Here is a 21379-nt window from a genome sequence, read left to right on the forward strand (position 1 = left end):
CACACACAGACCAAAAAACAACAACATACATTGACTGAGGCACTCATATGTATGCTGATTTGCTGCAGAGTGGAGCTCTCATGGAGGAGGCCTTTCATATCAAAGCGAGTCAGGGCTGGTTCATGAAATACTGCAACCTGTGCCCTGAGGACAGGAGGTTCTTTCCACTCTCACATCCAGCAGCACAGCCTGATTGTGTTTACTCTAAAAGTACTGATACATGTGTGTGATTCATCTTAAGAAGCACAAGGTTGCTGTAAATCATATTTGACAGCTAAGGTGGGCTACTTTTTAAAAGATATCCAAGTCCAAGCAAGTCACTTTCTTCATTGGTTGCGTTTATGTTCCCACAGCATTTCGCTACAATGACCTGGTGTCTCCCCACTTTCTGGATGTGATTGCCAACCTGTCTGGCTGCACAGCCCATCGCCGCTTCAACAATTGTTCCGACATTTGCTTCCACCAGAAGTACCGCAGCCATGACGGCACTTGCAACAACCTTCAGCACCCTATGTGGGGCGCCTCACTAACTCCTTTTGAACGACTTCTGAAATCAGTCTATGATAATGGCTTTAACCTGCCAAGGGGGGCCACTGAGCGGCAGCATAACGGCTACAGGTTGCCTTTGCCTAGGTTGGTGTCCACCACAATGATCGGGACAGAGACCATCACTCCTGATGACCGCTACACACACATGCTGATGCAATGGGGTCAATTTCTCGACCATGATTTGGATTCAACAGTGGCGGCCCTCAGCCAGTCGCGGTTCTCCGATGGGCAACTTTGCACACAGGTCTGCACGAATGACCCCCCGTGTTTCCCGATCCAGTTCCCACCCAATGATCCGAGACAGCTTCGAAGTGGTGCCCGCTGCATGTTCTTTGTGCGCTCCAGCCCAGTGTGCGGCAGTGGGATGACATCTCTCCTCATGAACAGTGTATATCCAAGGGAGCAAATTAACCAGTTGACCTCTTATATTGATGCTTCAAATGTCTACGGCAGCTCACGACATGAATCAGAGGAAATTCGTGATTTGGCCAGCCAAAGGGGCCTGCTCCGGCAGGGTATTATTCAGAGAACGGGGAAGCCGCTTCTGCCATTTGCCACAGGACCACCCACTGAATGCATGAGGGATGAGAATGAGAGTCCAATTCCTTGTTTCTTGGCTGGAGACCACCGTGCTAATGAACAGCTCGGTCTGACCGCCATGCACACAGTGTGGTTCAGAGAACACAACCGCATAGCCACAGAACTACTGAGACTGAACCCCCACTGGGATGGAGACACCATCTACCACGAAGCCAGGAAGATAGTTGGTGCCCAGATGCAGCACATCACCTACAGTCACTGGCTGCCAAAGGTAACAGTGATCTCATGTTTGGATTTTCCTTTGCTCCAACTGTTCTTCCATGTTTTATCTGTTGGTTTGCTCATTTCAGTGTTATCTTTCCTTCCAAGGATTAATGGTGATACAGATGGTGACATGAATGAAGATTACTACATTCCTTTCTCTATCTTCTAGATCCTGGGCGAGGCGGGCATAAAGATGATGGGGACATACACAAGTTACGACCCCAATATTAACGCTGGTATACTCAGTGCCTTCGCCACTGCAGCTTTCCGCTTCGGGCACACCCTCATTAACCCGATACTCTACAGGTTAGATGAGGAATTTCGGCCTATTCCACAGGGACATATCTCTCTACACCGGGCCTTCTTTTCCCCATTTCGCATCGTGAATGAGGGTGGCATTGACCCACTCCTTCGAGGGCTTTTTGGCGTTGCCGGTAAAATGCGAGTTTCCTCACAGCTTCTCAATACAGAGCTGACAGAGAGGTTGTTCTCCATGGCCCACGCCGTGGCTCTGGACCTGGCTGCCATGAATATACAGCGAGGAAGGGATCATGGCATTCCCCCATATAATGACTACAGGACCTTCTGTAACCTGACCTCGGCACAGACATTTGATGACTTGAGGAATGAGATTAAGAACCCTAACGTCAGAGAGAAACTGCAGAGGTAATTATACACTCCACATCATTATGATTGCTTCTCAGCTTCTCTGATGGATGGCGGTGCCCTCACAGCGTAAGATTCCTGAGGACCAGCAGGCTGCTCACTGCCAGCCACTGTTGCAAACGAGGGCAGGTTGCTCCAGCAGTACTGCTGACATCCAGTTCTTATCAACAATTTGAAGTCTTGAACATTGTCAGATTTGTTGTAGAGCTTTTCAGAAGACTGTCAAATTCGATGAAAAATGAAAAGCACCTTTACTTGTGCATAACTTCAAGCATTAAAACAGATTTTTGGACCGAAGTATGTTTAGGTAATTTTTGCTTTCCTTGTAACTGCCCCCGCTGACCATCGTGTCTCTTCCAGGTGTTATGTTGTTGTTGTTGTTGTTGTTCATGAAATGATCCACAAACAATGACAATGCTGTGTTGTACAACTTCTTGAATCTGGAGACCACAATGACCAGTTTTTCTTTCAGTGCAAATATGAAACGGAACAGATCTTTGTTGTACAGCGGTTGCTGCGGGAAGAAAAGCAAATCCCAAACTGCAGCGGTTGCTGTCACAGCATGTGGAACTGTGTGTCGCGTGCTGTCATTGAAAATGAGTGGCGGCCTGCTGCTTTTGTCCCTCATGAATCCTTCAGTGTGGGTGCACAGTTGGAAATATTAGGAAAAGGAACACTCGCCGGGTTATTGTCCCACATGTGAACACTATGAAACAAGTAAATCTGCTAAGAAATCTTGAAAGCACTGTATTCACATCCACTGTTTCCTTTGCGGTAGGCTCTATGGCACTCCTCTCAACATCGACCTATTCCCTGCCCTGATGGCTGAAGACCTGGTACCTGGCAGTAGGTTAGGGCCCACCCTCATGTGCCTGCTTGCCTCTCAATTCAAACGCCTGCGGGATGGAGACAGGTACAGTGAGATCACAACATTCATGCTATTTACTTAAAGGTTTTGCCATAAATTCTCTGCACTGAGGTCAGGCAGTTTTCCCGTGATGGCATTTTCTTGTCCAGACCTTTCCAGTAGTTTTGTGAAAAGACCAGACCAAGGCCAAGACCACTTCCTAGCTCTCATTTTGATCTTATTGTAATAACATTAACAATTAAGTTTAATTAATGAGAAATTAATCAAGCCCCAAAAGACAAAAACCTTACCTTATCTTATTCAGGTTCTGGTATGAAAACCCCGGCGTGTTCACTCCTGCCCAGCTCACCCAGTTGAAGCAGGCTTCTCTGACACGGGTGCTGTGTGACAATGGAGACAACATCACACGTATCCAGCATGATGTCTTCAGGGTGGCCGAGCTGCCCCATGGCTACAGCAGCTGTGACGACGTCCCTCACATTGACCTGCGCATGTGGCAGGACTGCTGTGAAGGTAAGAGACTGAAGGGTTATTTGAGTTGACCAGACAGAAGAAAAAGAAGGAAATGGTAAACTTGTTAAATATGTCCACAGAAGAAACAGCTAGAAACTCAATGGCTGCATACCTCAAAGCTAACTCCCACGACAACAAGTGGGTCCAACCATGGCAACTTTTTGTTTTATGATATTATTGGCTTAGAAATTTGGGAACAATCACTCTGAAATGTTGACCATGGCGTGAAACTGGGATGAGAACAAATCATGTGATTAGGAGAATACTCCTCCTGTTACCTTGGATTACGTGGAAGCTAACATTAGCATTTCTGGCCACTTCATGTGTCAACATGGCATCGGTAATCTGGCGAAAGTCAAACTAAGACCAGCCTGACAGATTAAGAGAGACTCGTTACCAACAACAACCATGCTGAATACACGCTAGATCTCCATCTTGTACTACTAAACCTTGGAATGCAGTATGGGCGCGTTTTAAAAAAGCTATTCTGATTAAATGTGTCAGTGCGTGTAAACACCAGATTACATCTCATCTGAACAGTTGATCCAGAATCCTCAATCTGAATTATTTCCGTTAGATCGACAAGCAAGTGTACATGAAAACCCAATTAAAGTAACTTAATGCGATGCATGCTGAAAACTACAAGCACTCTCGTCCACAGTCTTATCTCTGATAGCATTTGCCTTTCTTTCATGACAAAAGAACACTTTTATCAGCACAGGAAGTTCCCTAGACATCTCAGTCACTGGCTCACACAGGTCCAATATCAGGGCTGCTTTGTAAAATGAAAACCATGCAATATCCTCACCCTGTTTCCCTTTGATAACACATTCCTCAAGGCAGCCTAGCCTTGTATTAATCATGGTTATGCCGCAATTTACAGACCTCACTTAGAAAGGATCAAGGTTATTTTTTGACCGCAACTTGCTTGACAGTGATGTCAAATAGATGAAGCCAATGAATGTCAAATGGAAGTGAATTGTGTGTGAAGCAAATGGACAAATAAGTGTCAGTTTGAGGCTTCAGCCCGTCATTAATGAAAATAAGTTTTGACTGTAGAGAAACAAAGTCTGGGGATCATTTCTCTGTGGCTTCAAAAAGGGCAAAACTCAGCTTAAAATAAATGTGAAAGTGGAATGCCATGAAATGTCATCCTCCATCGCAGTGGAACGGCAGACCTCGTTTTCCTGAAGTCTCATGACATAACCAATGTTTGGCTTTTCACAGACAGCTCCTGCTAATTGTGGGGGTAAGAGATGGGATTTGGAGTTAAATCCTGGACTTTTTAATCGTTCTGTCCTTGGGTGCAGTTGTTAAAGCAAACAGGGGATGATTAAGGAGGCACCGCTCTGCTGCAATACCCAGCATGAGTTACAGTGATGGTTTTAACTATCTTTATGATTTATTTGGATATATGATGAGTTGTCAAATGAACAATGATTGTTTAATGGAATGATGGAAACCCTCTCTGCTGTTATGAAAGCAGGAGAAGGGCAGAATAAGATTTATCTTTCTTACACGTCTCTGAAATTAAAGCTTTTCATGATTTCAAAACGGCTATCAACAACTTTGGTGTTTACAGCAAAAGAAATATTCCTCTGGGGACATGACATGACCTTCAGTTGGGGATGTTTTCGTGTTTTCTTACCAAAATGCTTGTGACCCCTAATGAAGACCTTCAAGTTTACAAATCATTTTTTGTAGTGATGATCTCAGTCGAAGCAATTTTCAGTATTAACCTTCATGAATAATGAGAAGAGTCACTATTAAAGCCTAGTTAGACTACATTGAAAGGCCTTGGAATATGAAAATGGAAATTTCAAGGCCGGGAAAAGTTTTTGAAATGTAAAACCAAAAAACTTCAGAAAAGTTGCCACAGAAAAACTTGAGTATTAGAGTATATGAGAGAAATATCTTTTGTCTCACATTGATTTACTCAGATACTTGTTGTTGTTGTTCCAATCCAGCGATGTTAGTTTTAGTTAGATATATGCTTGGAAAGTTTTAAAATGTATTTCTCTGTTTATTATTCATTTAAAAATCTGTATGAACCCTGAATTAAGAGCAGAGACATTGCTGAGGACCCACAGTATATGTTCTGTGTGTGTGTGTGTGTGTGTGTGTGTGTGTGTGTGTGTGTGTGTGTGTGTGCGTGCGCGCACAAAAGCATCCGGTATGTATATATAATGAGGGATGATCATTAATCTCTGTGCTCCTGCATATTTATCATCCTGTGATAGGAAGCTTGTGTTGTCTTTGTCTTCTCCTGAATGTTGTCGGCGAAATCAAAGACGTTCTGAGGCTGAACTGCTGTCTGAACTGATCCCATTCATCTGCCCTTTCTCAGGTTTATCATGAACTGTGTGTGTGTGTGTGTGTTCCCTTTGATCTTGGTACAGTGATGGCAGCGTGAGCGTGAGGCCTGGTAATGCAATAAGCCTCAGAGTCTTAGATTAGCACTTTGAAGCAGAGAGAATGTGACATTAGCATTCTGGGGTTCCAGCTTCATGTATGCATAGTTGCACATGCGTGTGTGTGGCTGCATAAATGACTTGCTTAAAAAAGATTCTACATTCGTACCACCGCCAAGGAGGTCCTGTGGGAGGTGGCGTTTGTCTGTTTCTCTGTCAGCAGAATTACACAGGAACTATGTGGCTGATTTTCCTCAGACTTGATGGAGGAGTGTAGCATGAGCCAAGGAGTAATACATGATATTAGCATATCATATGGGCATCGTTTGAGTTACGTCAGAATGACGGGTGCCGTCTTCAGCTGACGTACAGCAACACAACATACAGTGTGTGTGTGCTCTAGCGCCATTTAGTTCCCACAGGAAGTGATATTTGCTCTACAGTGCAGCATTACTCTTTTCCTTCATGCAAAATCCGCTCTTCACCTCGCTCTCGTGCTTCAGAGCAGCCGCACGCTGTAACATGCAATGGTGTGAGGGCCCTTCCGTCGGGCCCGGGCATGAAAGTGCCAGGGACCAAAAGTTTGCTTTGGCAGAGTTGCACACTCCTGCGTGCGTTCTAGCTGCAATATGAAGTATTTACTGTATATAGTGGTAATATGCTCCCCCTCCTTGATATCAGATTCCATGTTCCTCACGCTGGTTTGTTTTTAATTCTTTTCCCTCACTATAACAGGTTTTATCCTTGAAATGTCCTCGCTTCTAATTCCACTCATTAGTTTTCATTTTAGTTTATTATAAGAGTAAAACTACTCGTGTTTGATGAAGTTTTATCCTCCATCCTGAGTTTACCATCTTGCACTCTCAAAGCAGTCACAGGAGGTGAAAAGTCTTCTGGTCCTTTTCAAATCAATCTAATGATTGTTTGCCGCTCCAAGTGAACCACAGTGAGCTTTGTTGTTTTTGACACCACCAGACTGCCGAACCAAGGGTCAGTTCAACGCCCTGTCGTACCACTTCAGGGGACGGCGATCAGCAGAGCACAGCTACAAAGACAGCAGACCCCCCTACAGCAGCCAGAGGGACAGGTAACTCAGCACGGCAAATAGGTGGAGGCAATTATGTGTGAGTGAGGGAAGATGTCAGAGATCAGCTACTTTCCTATTTGTTCATCTTTGCAGCCCTGTGGAGGAATCTGGAGAAAGTCTCGTAAATGTTACTGTGACCTCCAAAAAACGCACTGACCCCTCAATCAATGACTTCCAAGACTTTGTCTCTGAGATGCAGAAGACAATCACAAGTTTACGAAAGCAGGTACGTATACACACACACACACACACACACACACACACACACACACACACACACTCTTATCTCTGCAGGTTTGCAGATGATCGGTTGTCAGAGCACAGCGTCTCCTGCAGCCTTTGTCTCCCTGTGTTTCTGTCTCTGGTGCGACGACTCTGTGCTGTGCGTTATTATAGAAACAAGGTTCCACTATGAGAATGAGACCATGTGAGATTATAATTTGAGGAATGCAGCGTTAGATCCTCATGTACTTTGCTCTCTCATTATAAAGGTTCGGTCCTTAATTAACAAACAGAAGTCACCTGATTTTTTTTTTGATTTTTTTGATTTTGACCATAAAAATGGAATTTAAGTGCCTCTGAGTCAGAATGTCTGACATTGTTTCTTTGCAGATTAAAAGACTTGAAGCCCGTCTGAGCAAGACTGACTGCACTGACAGTGAGGGACGTGAGCGAACAGATGGAGAACGCTGGAAAAACGACCCCTGCACCATATGTGAATGCAGAGTATGTTCACCACTCTTTTCCTCATGCACCTCATAAAGTTTTAGCACTGTGGGTGAGAAGTTGCTCTCTTAGGAGAATCTCCTAGCACTCAGCAGCGACCGCCCACCTTCACAATGGCTCCCCACGTCCGTTTTCCATTCAGTTCTTCCACTGACATTTCAGAAAATTCTTGACATAAAGAGTTGTACCCTAAAAACCAGATGAGCAGCAAATACAAAAATTCTGACCGCAAAAAAGTATTTGATTTGGTGCCAAAAGATCAAAGGAAAACGGAGAAAAAGGCAAAGATACAAGACAGTGGACTCAATCATCTTGAGATTAGAAACTAATCATTGCAAAGCCATCAAAATAACTACATTTCTTGGCCAACCGACCATTTTCCTGTTGCTAACTAAATCGTCACCGATGTCAGAAAACTGTAATATCAAAATACTTGATGTTTCATGTCAGAAAAAGAAAACTGCAGGAATCTTGAGAAGCTCCAGTCTGATGCACTCAAGGATTGTGGGTAGTGTAGTCATTGTCAACGATATCGCTAGTAAAAGAGCAGCTTCTACAGGAACAGATAACGTCAACCTTCGCGCTCAAGTTGAGTCGACCTCAGTTGATGGTGAAACGTGGACGTGGTTTTCCCTCCCTGTTTGGCTCTACAGGGGACAGGTCATCCTGCCGTCTCATTTGTATGCGAGCAGTCTACCCACATGCCCCAGTTTCTCTGTCTGGATCTCCTGCCAGTGTTTCACCTCTTGGCAGCACACTGCTCCTGGCACCAGAACTTCCCCTCGCTGTTTGTCTGCACCGGCCACTTCTTTGTCTTTTGTTCTTTATCTCTGCCACTTTTTCCACGCCAGCTCCTGGTAGAGGTGGCACGCCTCCATGCCAAACCAGGTCCCATGTCCCCGATAGTCCACTTAGTTCCTATCTCTCCCACTTAACACATCTGATAATACACCTGTCAGTTCCCAGTTTGGCTTTGGCTCCTTCTTCTTGGCTATAACCTTCCACGCCTCTCTGTAATTGGGGAATTTTTGTAATAATTACATTTGGCAGGCGGAGACGAGGGCTGTTTGGGAAAGAACCATTTGGTTGAGGACATCATGTTGCTCTAAAACAAAGCATGTCATTGTTCGGTTTAGCCATGTCATCATCTTGCTAGTGACTCTTCATGGACAAAACTTTCCAATCTTCCAAAACAAGACAAGAGCCAATAAAATAAGTGATCTGCTCATAACACACACATGCAGATCCTTCATTCGTGCATTTACATTCATGTCATCTGTTATGATTAACGCGCGTCACATCAATCAGCTCCCTGGTTTTTAACGTGGGGGAGTTTCCTTTTCACTTGCTGATGTTCAGGCTTCAAACAGACACAAAAAAACCTGAAGAAGTCAGAGTTTAAAAAATGGAAAATCTGTCTTTTTTAAGACTGATTTATAATTGATGGCTGTCAGATGATCAGTTCTTGTAATTGTGATTAATCTGTTCACATCAATAGTTGATCGCGATTGTTGATCTCACGTATGTTCAGTTGTTCAGCCTGTAGGTGGCAGACTTACAAACTTGGTAAAACTTAAAATAATAATCTGGGCTTTTTTTTTGCTTAAATCACTGAACTCTCTGGCCTTTTACTAATTTGAGCCAAAATCTTTCTCAGCAAAGATGGAAAATAATATCAAATTACCAGTAGCCCACCATTCCATCATATTAATTTATTGTGCAAAGTAAGAAACTGTAGTTTAACATAGCCGATATAAAATCAACGTCATATTATTTTTATGACGACTTCTAAACAAATTTTCTAGAGATCATGTCGTGACAATCAAAACTCAAAGTCACTGCAAAACATGGAAATTATCATTAAAAATGTGTGAACTCCGGAAGTGGAGGAGTATGATTACAGTTGCTTGATGCGGTTCCACACCGACCTGGATCGATACCTCCGGTCTCATCTGGTGAGGGTTACTGACCTGTTGGCTCATCTTTGCCCTGCAGGATGCCCAGGTGACCTGCTTCGTGGAGTCTTGTCCGCCAGCCGAGTGCAAACAGCCCGTCAAGCTAAAAGGCAACTGCTGCCCGGTGTGTCTGGACCAGGCAGACGCTGAGAAGCGGCAAAAAGCAACCACCCGCCACGAATAACCCTCAGGACCTTCCGACAAACACACTCCAGTGTCTGACACTCACACACTCAGTCATCCAGAGAGAGGATGAGACCCTTGAAGGTGTGCCAATCTGCAGCCACCGATAACCTCGATAGACCCAATAGCCTCATTTTTATTTTTTTTTTTTTGGTTAAATTTTGTATTAATTTTCTTTGATCAGGGGGAGGGGCTAATGCTTTTTTGTTTGTTTTTTGGATTGTTGCCTCCTCCGGGGCCAGCAGCCTGAGGCTCGATTTGAAGTCCACTGGCAACAAGCCAGCGATCACTAAATGGATTTATTTCTGAACCGATGGGTGGATGGATGGATGAATGAGTGGACAAACCTCTCCTCCCTGCTGGGAGTCCAGCGAGGCTTCCGAAGTGTAACAAACAGGCACTGTGTTTCCTCTCCTGCGACTAACACTCGGCGACGAAGCGCAGGGCCCAATGCCATCGACGCGCAGGAAAGGGAAGTAGATTGAGAGGAGGCAACCGTTTTGTTTTCTCACAAAATTTTCTCAGGTTAGAGATGCCGAAAACTGGTGCTATTTTACCCCTTTTTTATGAATGAATTAATCACTAAATAAGAACCTTCAAAGTATTGTCTTTTGTATGCGAAGCAACCTATGTACGCTCGATATCTGCCTTTTTATGCTAAATCACAATTGAGAGGATCATTTTATTCAATCTAAAAGACCTTTTTATAAACAGTTAGTTCATCTTTTAATATAAGATGCTTTATATCATGTTATAAAAGTGTATTTCTCTTCCCTATTTTGTATAAAAAAAAAAATGCTTACGTATGAACATAATGTGAAGCCCTTCGAAAAATGTTTGTAATGCAATAGAGATGTCTACTGATTTCTGCTCCTCTATCCATGAACAACTTTTTCGTTAACTTACGTAATGTCTCTGCTGGCCTGCGGTGAACTTGGGTGAGGCGGAGCCATGTGGCCCTCCCCGCTGCCAGGACACTCCAAACCAGCTCCTGCACTGTTGGTGCTCCTTTCAAAGTTTCATTTTGCTTTCAGAAAGCAGTGAAATCGTCGTCATTTTTATCACTGTAATATTGTGAACTTTGTCCCAGTCTTCTAAAGCCAAATGTCTGATTTAGTAACTTGTAAAATGACATAAATATCATTTATCTATCTATGAAACTGTATGAATGAGGTCAGGATTTATCCTGTGGTACTGCTACATCTACCACAGCAGTATTTTTCTTCTTGCCTGCTCACAGATGTTCTTATATCATTATATCGTCTTTGAGTCCACAGACTACACACAATTGAAGGACTGCTACCGTTACTATTCTCTGCTGCTGTGGACCTGCAGCTTTCTGTCTGCAGCGAACACAAAGACAAGCTTGCATGCATTCCTTTGTCAAGCATCCACTCCTCCTTTTCCATCTGTGATCATGTGAGTCCAGTTTTTTGGGGATATTTTGCCCTGTGAGGACCGTCTTCAGTATTGACATAGATTAGAAGTGATCGTCCGTCTCATGTTTCTTTGCCATACTGGATTTTTTTTTTTTTTTTCAGACCGGGGTGACGTCATTCAGCCGAGCATGTGTGGAGCGCAGGCTTCTCTAACCCTCTGACCCTCATTCCGCTGTAATGGAAGCCATATGAGAGGGGAAGCAGGGTAATGTTGGAAGGGCGGGGATGATTGGGATTCAGTGTCAATCAAAACAAGTCTCTACCATACTGCTATTGTGTGCAACCAGACAGATTTATTCCACTTACACATGTACTGTACATAGACAACTGCCACTCATTGAACTCCATGCACTGGCTCACTTAGTGTTACATAAGTCACGTGTTTGTTTTCCTGTTTTGCTTTTGCTTCTTATTGCAGCGAAGCAGCTGCAGTGATCCATTGTTTTCTTTATGTGGTAACGTCCTGAGCAAGCATCTGTCACTGAACAGAAATAATACTGTCCGGAATGTTCCATTCAGTTCAGAGATGGCAGTCACACTGGCAAATTGGTATCATATCATGTGTTTAAATATACTGGACAGGTTTGTACATCAAACTGTGTGTTTACAGTTGTACATTTCTCTCTTTCATTGCTCCAGACACTAAACGAGTATGTAGTCATCCTACTCTAACATGTTACAACATGTATGTTTTACTGAATGTAGTATTTTGATAAATTTTCATAAACTTTGTGTATGGGTGAGTGTTTGTGTGTGTCTCTTTATCTCCATAACAGCATAAATGCATTTTGGCAAGTGTCCCGAGGCCTGGCTGCCAAAGCACTGTGAGATCTCATTGTTATCAGTTGGAAATATTTCTATTGTCTTTTTTTTTATATATATATATATATATATTATTTTCTGTTTTCACAGTTCTTTTATTCCCCTTCGAAAATAACTCCCAAGTGTCAATGGAATGCACTGCTCTGCAAGACTGAACATGCTTTACCAACACTGTCCCTGAACAAGCGGTCAATGTGGAAATACTAGTAACTCTCATGACATTTGTATTGTATGTTTGCCAAAGAATGGTTTGCACTGTAATGTATGCCTCTCAACCACCATAATAATAATAATAATAAAAAAAAGATAAGCCACATTTGAATTACAGTCATACATGTTCCTGTCGGTTCTTTTTGGCAGATTCGACCAGTCGGGAAGATGTAACCTTTTATCAGCTCGTAAACTCTCCCCCGTGTGTTTTATTAATACCGTTTATAAGTGTGAATATTTTATGAGGTCATAACTTTCTAGCTCTACTTTGTTAATAGGTCACGTTCCTCCCGGAGAACCCAAAGTGCACACTGATACTTGTATTCGTGGACTCTCTGACTCTTCCTCTCGGTGCGCGTCGCGCAGCACCAGGGAGTTGAATGATGTTTGCAAGGTGAGTGATGTCAGCCACTCCAAGCCTCAGGAAGATGTGATCTTTGTGTAAATTATGTGTGTTCTAGTGCAGCGTCTGCTGATCGCCAGGGTTCTGGCTTTACTATGAGGTACCGCTGACATTACCACTACAGGCTCCGCCCCTTCGTGCATTGCAGTGCTTGTTTGAGAGGTCGGGCCATGTGGTGTGTGTGTGACATCACAAAACTAATCTGACTGTAATCTCAGACAATCTCTCCTTCATCCTGTCTTTCTTTTTTCTTTTTTATATCTCTGACTCTCTGCTTTGATCTCTACATCTCAGGTCCTAGACCGGCACTTGTAGGCCAAACCTGGCCCATCAGTAAGGTTCAGTTTCAACCGCCAGATGTAAAAACAATGGTGGGCCTGGTAATACGTGTAAAAATGATTTTAAAGGTTGAACTGTGAATTACCGTTTGTCTTTTGTGAGGTAAAAATGCTCTTTTAACAGGAAAAATTCCTGAAATGTCTTCATTATTTGATCAGGCAGCACAGCGACGCTGCAGTCTGACGTTTCAGGTGAAGCTCGCTGGGCGGCTGCAGTTCACTTCTTTCGTTCCCCTTTTTGTTCCCCTGGTTCTGATTATTTCAGCCGACTGTCAGCGCACCAGTTGTGTGCATATAAATTGGGAAATGTGTTGCTTTTACGGATAGATCGACTTAAAACACGGCGTAACCCCGGCTCCCCACCTTTACTTCTGCTTCCGCCCATCTCCTCTTCATCCCCTTGTTTTTCCCCTCCATCTTCACCCGTCTGTACTCCTCCCTGCAGACCCAGCGCTGGCAGTCGTGGCAGTGAGTGGATGGAGGCCCTGGAAAGACAAATGGACCAGGAAATGAGGTTTCCAGTGGCTGCACTGATAAAAACCTTCATCTTCTAGCCAGGCAGGAAAAGACATTATCGCCCTGACAACCTACCTTCCGTACTTATGTCTATTCCTAGGAGATCAACACATGAATACAAATACATGCATCTCCTTTAGGTTGTTTTGTTTTGCTTTTTACATGTCTGTGAGGTTGCTGCACAGTTTCCTGTCCCTTAGTCCAACTACATCAACAACAGGTTGAAACGTCTTCTGTTTATCTTGGAGAAAGATGGACAACCTGATTATTTAAGTAAGGAAATGCTGTGGGTGTCTGGAGGTAAATGTAGGAACACGCACATGCACATGCACGGGCTTGTCTACAAACCATCTATCAGTGCGCAAATGTGCCATATTCAACTGAACCTCTTCACTCACTTCTAGATCTGAATCCCTATCCTGTACTTTCCAGATCTTGTCTGTAGGAAAGAGGCAGCGGATTGTGGCTTTCAGGGTTTGGACAGGACGCAAGCCTGCAGCTGCGCAAGCCTGGCGACCCAGCAAGCCACTGACTTCTCACTCATCATGTACTGGAATTTCATTTAGGCAATTGGCTCTCCGCGTTGCACCTCTCACTCGCCAAGGCGGGGAATTCTTTCCCCTCGCGAATGGAACGTCACTCTCATTTCCAGAATGAGGCGGATAAAAGGGAGAGAAGTGGTGTCCCACTGGGGGAAAATAGGTTTTGCATCCTGGCATTCAAAAGGACTGCAGAGATGGCTTGTCACCCCCAGTGTGTGGGAAATGTCATGAGATGGCCTCCCGCTAGTGTTTTTGACTCCGACACACAAGCCCACGGAGCTCCTAGTGCAGGTGTTCGCACAGGCACTTCTACTTTGTGTAAAACACCTTGGGAAGGTTTCTGTCTCACCTGCTTGGACTCACAAACAATGACTGCAAGCTCTCAAATAACTTAGACTGAATACTTGTCTTCTTTTTTTTCGTGTTATTTTCTTAGTCGTCAGGCAGAAACATGGTAGCGGAGGTACTTAGCTCTTGACCAACGTCTTGGAAAAATGAACGGAACAGAGGGATCCGAATTGTTTTCCCTATGACGAGCAGGTACATCGAGCGTGATACCAGACTTCCAATTTGAACCCAAAACAAGGTATTTTCCGAGCCCCTGGTGTGTTGGTGCATAAACCCAAACAGACGGAAGAAATGTCAGTCAAACTCATGACAGCAATTTGTGATGAGTTGATAGTTAAAGGACACTTTTTTGGGCAAAGTATCGTTTTACTAGTTTACAAACTGGCTTCATCTTGAGGCCTGCGGTGATGTGTCTGGTATGAGATGCCTTATCTGATGGCCAGCTGGATAGGAGCGAGATGGACTGCTTGATCTTTTCCTAGACAGCGATGATATAATCTATGAATGCTCAGTGTAAAAACCCAAAAAAACCCAATCCTGGTTAATTGCCTGCTTACCGGGACCCTCCCAGGTGGTGCTACAGTCACTGAGCTTCAGACTCCTCCTGACAGGCGACTGTTGTTCTTAAAATTCCCCGCTATTTTCTGGTTTTAATCCCTCTTACCCTGTCAAAGTTCTTTTCAAGTCACGGCGAGGAGGTTTAATCACTCTCGTGTCAGGAGCAGCTGCTTATTTGCCCCGTTTTCACAGTAGTTACATCACCCGTTTGAACCCACGTCGACCCGCATCCATGCCCATTGGTCTCACAGAGTAAATGTTTAGTAGTCAAGGAGCCGTTCCTGTGTGCGTTTGCTGACACAGACATGGATGCACCCATAACAATAAGAGAACTGGACTAGGTCCAGGTCAGCGGTCCACATTCCTCACCACAGCCCCCCAACAAGAATTTGTCATGCTATCTAAGAAAATATGTGAGAAATGTATGAATGCGGCTCTGTCGATTTTATCTGGCTGCATGTGGGTGAGCATGCTGGTCCCAACCCTCCACCATCAGTGCAGTGGTGTGTTGGAGCGTCCTGCAGACTCTGTTTGGTCAAGTGTCCCCGCCTTCACCAGTATTGTTTCCAGATGTATCATCCGGTTCTATGTGAGTAAGAGCGCTCCGACAGAACCTCTGTACACTGCTCAGTCATTAGTCTTGTAATGTTACCACTCGCTGCTTCCAGAGACGCCATTTTCTACTGCTCTGTTTTACCAGTTGGCATCAGCTGTGAGAGCCTATCAGGAGTTGGGAGCTAGCAGATTGGTTGATTACTTTCTAATTTCTCAGAGTGGGAGGGGCCCAGACGTCGCCGCAGGACTCAAATCTTGAGCTCACGAGGTCCGGATGGTCTCACCAGGCTACCAAGACTCACCAGCTGAGCTGTACATCTGCAAGCCGAGCGAGCAGTCATGACTTACCAACATTAAAGTGGCGGTAAGAAAAGAAAGCTCCCTAAATTAGATTCCTTTGACTTTAGTAGAAACATTCACCGGCCCACTGAAGACGCCCCCCCCACCTCCTGGGCAACAGCAGTGCAGCAGTTCAGCTGACCTCAGCAGTGGTGTGTCAACAACCGCGCAGCAGGTGACATTAGCGTAGCATGCTAGATTTACGATAGGACAGCATAACCATAATATTGGACGGTTGTGTCCTATATTTTAAGAAACGCGGGACTTGTGTGCAGCCTCAGAAGCCCCCGTGATGGAGGTTTTGCTATATCCGATGTTTTTACTTCATTACAGATGTAGACATGTTCATGGTAGACAGGACGGGCTGGAGTCAGCGTGCGACGAGCTGAATACATGTCGCTGACCTTCCATGCCTGCGCTCCTCCTCTCAGTCCCTGATGTAATTCTCAGCTTTTGTTTTTTCAAACTCCCAGCGTTTAAGTTTCACTAATTCAATTTACAGCTGTAGTTCAGCGCCAAACAGAGTGCTACATTTGACCCTTCTCTCCCTGGGGGCTGGGGGAGGTGGCGGGTTCTCTCCCCCGTATGAAATATAGCAAGCACATTTTCCCAGGTCTTTTCATTGTAATTTCCACAACAGAACATGACCTGTCGCTGCAATATGGGAAAACAGGTCAACGAATCTATTCTCCTCAGTGACATCCATACATAGAGTTCAGATGCGTGCAGACTGAAGGGAGGAGGAGGAGGAGGAGAGCTGGGCAGAGGTTCAAGAAGAACACACAGACCCTACCAAGTAATTGTTGCTGATAGAGAACCCTGCTAATCTCATGTGAGGACTGGCTGAGCGCCTCGCCGGCGGAAGACTGACTGGCAGATGGGATGAGTCAGTGCGTGACTGACTGATGGGCTCGCAGGTTGATTTGCCTGCATTCCTTGGTGGAGACCAGCGGGGTACAGTCTGACCCAGCGTGATAATCCCCTCGCTGCCAGGACCCCTAATCAGCTCTCCTCGAGACCTGAAACCAGCTAGCTAATGGTGGTGGGGGGGGTGAGCCAACCTGACGCAGTAAAGGAATGTTCACACGCAAGTACACAACCACGCCGGCACCACATCTGTCTGCAGAGGCAACTATCTTTAAATGAACCTGCCCCAGATACGCTCTTAAAGGGAGGGTTCACCCAAAAATGAGGATTCTGAAGCGTTTTGAGGCCTAAAAATCTGCACCCAACCTTCCATTGGCACGAGGGAGGGAAGACACTGACTGACGGTGTATTTTTTGGGGTCGGGTGAATTATTCCTCTAGCTTCCTATTCAACAAGTGCTTTAAAAAAAAATCAAAACTCAGACTAAACGGCTTAATCAAACAGGAGTTGTTGTTTTCTTCTTTATAGGGAGACAGTTTGTGACTGTCAGCGGCGCAGCGTCGATGTCGGCCCCCGAACAGACCACAGCTTCTCCCTGTTGTGATATTCAAGATGCAAAATAATCTCTTTCAGTATGGCTGCACGCTCGCGGTGCATGTCATGTCCTCTAACTGTAATATAAATGAAATATACGCCAGTTGTACGTGAGACGCCAAGTCATCAAGCAGACACAGAACCGGGCCCAGCGCCGTTGACCTCTGAAGCATTCGTATTACTCAATCTCTTCCACATGCGAACCTCATCTCAACTAGCTCAGCAGGCTGTGTGGATATAGAATATGAACTAAGTACCATCAAAATCACTTCATAAATTTTCTTCCCAAGCTCCAAAAATCGATCTTCCAGGTCGCCGACCCAGAGCAGAATCCATCCCGTCTGCGATATCGACGTTAAATCATCGATCAAAGATCCGGGATGCGGCCGAGATGATTTCCTGAAGAAAAAAATGTTTTTCTTTCAACTGTTTCACATGGACTCGAGGAATTTGACTGAAAATTTCTCTCTGACGCGTTCAGAAAAAGTTCCACTACCCTGCCAATGACTGGAGGAGAATCCAGGGTCCAGGACCACGAACGGATTCAGATCCTCTCCAAAAGTCACTTTGGCCCTTGTGATACTCAGGATTGTGAGTCATCTCTCCGCTGGAATTCACCAAAATCCTCCCTTCAGGTTCCGTTCTCCTTATATCGGTCTGCTAGCAAAGTGCATGATGGGATGCAGTGCCCACGGCATCATGGGATTGAAGTCAACTACATATTTGGTAAAATAGCTTCTCATATTTTCAGAGTGCACAGCTGTTGTTTTTAAGAGAGTGACTGTGGCCGGCAGTGTCCAGTCCTCCATCGGAGACGGACACCTGACCGCTGCACGATGGAGGCGAAGGACCAGACAAATGACGCCAAAGTAACTCGACTTGACTAAAAGGGTTCAAGTTCTCTGAGTGAAAATATGATCTGAAAATAAACACAAGCACACAGCAAAGCGTGTGCGTGTGTGTGTGTGTGTGTGTGTGTGTGTGTGTGTGTAAACAGCCGCTCTCTTTGCTGTGCCGTGCTGTTGGTTGCAGTCTCCATGGAGACGATATAATCAACACCTTTGCTTATAAGTCAACACCTCCTGCAGCTGCCGCGCCATGTAAGACCTGTGCAGTCGTAGTTCCTCTTGAAAAGAACAACAAATCAACCACAGCAAATCCTGAAAAGCTGGTTTGCCGGGTCAGGGGTCCCAACCCGGGCCGGACGGCTGCTGGAGGACAGGAACCAACACCCTGGGCGTGTTTTACACTCCGGGGAGACACGGTGATTACAAGTGTGTGTAATTTGTTGTTGAAGCTCTGAATATCAAACCATTGGAAACTTGACGATTAAGTAAAAAAAAAAGTGTTTGTTGTTGTTGGCTCGACCATCCCAGCGTGACAGCAGGCAGCGATGTGAAAACACACCCACGGGTCATGAAATGGGCAACGCACACACACACAGACACACATCCAACTATTCCAGCTTTACGTTCTTGATCTTTTTACCTCACTTCCACATACATTGTTTTACTACTGGACTGCCTGGCACTCTTACCTCAGGATGACAGACCTTCCTCTTTGATGTTTCCCTTGTAAGAACAAAGATGCTGAGTTGAAACAAAAGGACCTCTACCCTCGATTGTTCACCAGCATCTGGCAAAGACCTTGTTCTGTACACATGAAGGAGCATACAATGAACACACACACACACACACACACACTTCCCTGCGGTACCTCAACAATATACCACAGTGCTGCAATAAAACCCTTCGGCAGCGACGACAAGCGAGGGTGAATCACGAGCTAATTGCAGTGCAAGATTCAAAGCGGTGACATCATCATTAAACACCAGATGTTTACATGAACACACTGGAAGGTGGTTCGTCTGTCTTCACAGGAAGACCCCTCCGAGTCAGGGCGGCGCCAGAGATGGCACCCGCCGCTACATTGTTCCGGCACTGCCGAAACATGTGAGGCGCAGTTAGGTGGAATGAGCCTGGGGGCTGAGGGGTCTCTAAATCAGCACAGTAAAATGGTCTTTTACAAGGCGTCATTTCTCCGAAGATGAGCGGTCGTAGATCACCTGGTATCACTGTAATTCCTGACCAGAGGCTGCAATCCTGTGGTAGCGCCCAAATCTTTCTAGGCACGCCTTCATTCCTCGACGTGTCACAAAATGTGTCGCATGTGTCAGATTGTTATTATGGTGGTGGAGACGTCCTGAGACGACACTGGTTTAAAGAGCCGTCAGCTAAAAAAATATGGCTGTTCGAAAATTCCCTCCTCTGTCCACGTCAGCCTGCTTTTGCTAAAGGAGCGCACCGACTGTTTGGAAAATCCAGCAGATCCCCGTCTCTCCCCTCAGGTGCTTCACAGCTAACTGGACAGCCAACTGCGAGTTAGCTTAGCTGCAATGAATGCTAGCAGTGGTGTAGTAGAGAAAGATGTGTCAAAAAAAGTCATCGGAAATTAAACTGAAATACTCCGATTCACTCCAACTCTCCTCTTCCTGGAGAGATTCTCATGTCAGCTGCTCTGACCTTGAAGTGGAAATGACAAACGGCGCCAGCTGCAGGTCAACGCTGAGTGTAAATCCCGTGATAAAGATGGCGAGGAGTTGCCAGTAGTCAGCCAAAGATCGTCTGTAAAGCGTGTATTTGTGTTTGTGTAACTCCAGTCACTCCTCAAGGGCGATGGCGCTTCTCTCTAGTGGATTGGTGGCGTTCATTCTCCTGCTAAACTTTCATTTAAAGCAATAATTTAAGAGCATCGATCTACCAGTTTTACACCAGGACCTTCTGAGTTCAGATGAAGTGTCTTCTGCCGACCGTCTGGCAGAGTCGGACGCTTCACTGTTGTCATCTCGACGCATGTCAGATTGATGTTTGATGTCTTCTGCTGTTAAAATCACTTGATTGGCGTCGGTATCGGCGGCAGATATCTGGGGGAGTGACCTCCGCAAAGATGCTGGGATCAAACCTCTTCCAGGGATTTTCCTACATTTCAGACGAGCAAAGAATCATAGTTTCATAGCCAAACGTGTCATCGAGAGAAGCTTTTGCGTCCCTCGGTTCCTTGTCCTGGTTTTATAGCTCATAACTACCCGACTGCAGGCTGACGTTTTCTACTAAAATAAGGAGAAGGCGTGTTTAGTTTCTGATTCATTAGTTGGACAGAAGCACGACTCCAAACACACCCTGATGTTGGAAGTTTTGTTTAGCTCATCAACCGTTCAGCTGAGCAACAACGAACGGCCTGCGTGTTCCCGACGCCCCGAGGAGGTGGCGTGCTAGGTCTGAGGGTCTGCGGTCGAGGGGTCGAGGAGTCTGAGATGCCAGTACCTCCAAGATCAGAGTTAGACCGAGGTTAGACATGATTCTGTGAGGTCCTGCTACACCAGCCAGCCAGCGGCTCCTCAGGCCCTGCGCTAGAACTTTATAAATCTGAAAGAAACATCCTCAGGAACATCTTCACCGACCTGTGCCTGCAGGGGGAATCACAGAATCTGGAGCAGTCCAGAGCAGCCACCAAACTGTGAAAGAGAGGCGGCAACATGTGTCTTAGCTTGAGCTTTGCAATGGTTTTTCTGAGAGGAACCAACAAATCATTTTTGTTCAAAACCAAAATGTTAAACTGCCCATCTGTGAACATTTTAGCATTCTTGCCCAAATCTTAATCGGCAAAACGGTTGCTTGTCAACACGAGCGAAAGACGAAAGCCAACAGGAGCAGCCAGTGTGACTGTCAGCTTCCTCTGCAAATCTCTCACAGTGTATTTCACCACATTTACTACTGTTTTAAATAGATACATCATATGTGTTTGAAAGTACTGCACATGCTCTCTCTCTCTCTCTCTCTCACACACACAGGGTTAGAAACAGATGTCTTGGTTGGTTCTAACTCTTCCTGCCTACATCGACAGTTTATGACTGCTCAGGTTGGCAATGCCAGCAAAAGTGATGTGTGTGTGTGTGTGTGTGTGTGTGTGTGTGTGTGTGTGTGTGTGTGTGTGTGTGTGTGTGTGTGGAGTGGGGGGGGGCTAGTGGGCAGGTGTTGCAGGAACAGATGTGTAAAAGGAGCGGGAGCTGTAAGAAGTTGTCAGCTT

General features: G+C 45.3%; 1 protein-coding gene across 5 annotated transcripts in view; it reads left to right on the plus strand.

Moving 5' to 3' along the window:
* The window catches only part of pxdn (peroxidasin), a 55011-nt gene extending 42688 nt beyond the window's left edge, over nt 1–12323 (plus strand). For all 5 annotated transcript variants that reach the window (XM_086182870.1, XM_086182871.1, XM_086182872.1 and 2 more), the window contains 8 exons: nt 354–1360; nt 1523–2019; nt 2798–2932; nt 3192–3400; nt 6787–6898; nt 6992–7124; nt 7511–7624; nt 9620–12323. In XM_086182870.1, the coding sequence (XP_086038996.1) occupies nt 354–1360; nt 1523–2019; nt 2798–2932; nt 3192–3400; nt 6787–6898; nt 6992–7124; nt 7511–7624; nt 9620–9763 (2351 nt within the window). In that variant the 3' untranslated portion in view covers nt 9764–12323. The remainder of the gene's footprint in view (nt 1–353; nt 1361–1522; nt 2020–2797; nt 2933–3191; nt 3401–6786; nt 6899–6991; nt 7125–7510; nt 7625–9619) is intronic.
* Nucleotides 12324–21379: the final 9056 nt, after the last annotated feature.

This window comes from Aulostomus chinensis, chromosome 17 (genome assembly GCF_037954235.1).
Source record: "Aulostomus chinensis isolate RoL2024-O1b breed Wild chromosome 17, RoL_Achi_v1.0, whole genome shotgun sequence".
In the NCBI taxonomy this organism is placed as follows: domain Eukaryota; kingdom Metazoa; phylum Chordata; class Actinopteri; order Syngnathiformes; family Aulostomidae; genus Aulostomus; species Aulostomus chinensis.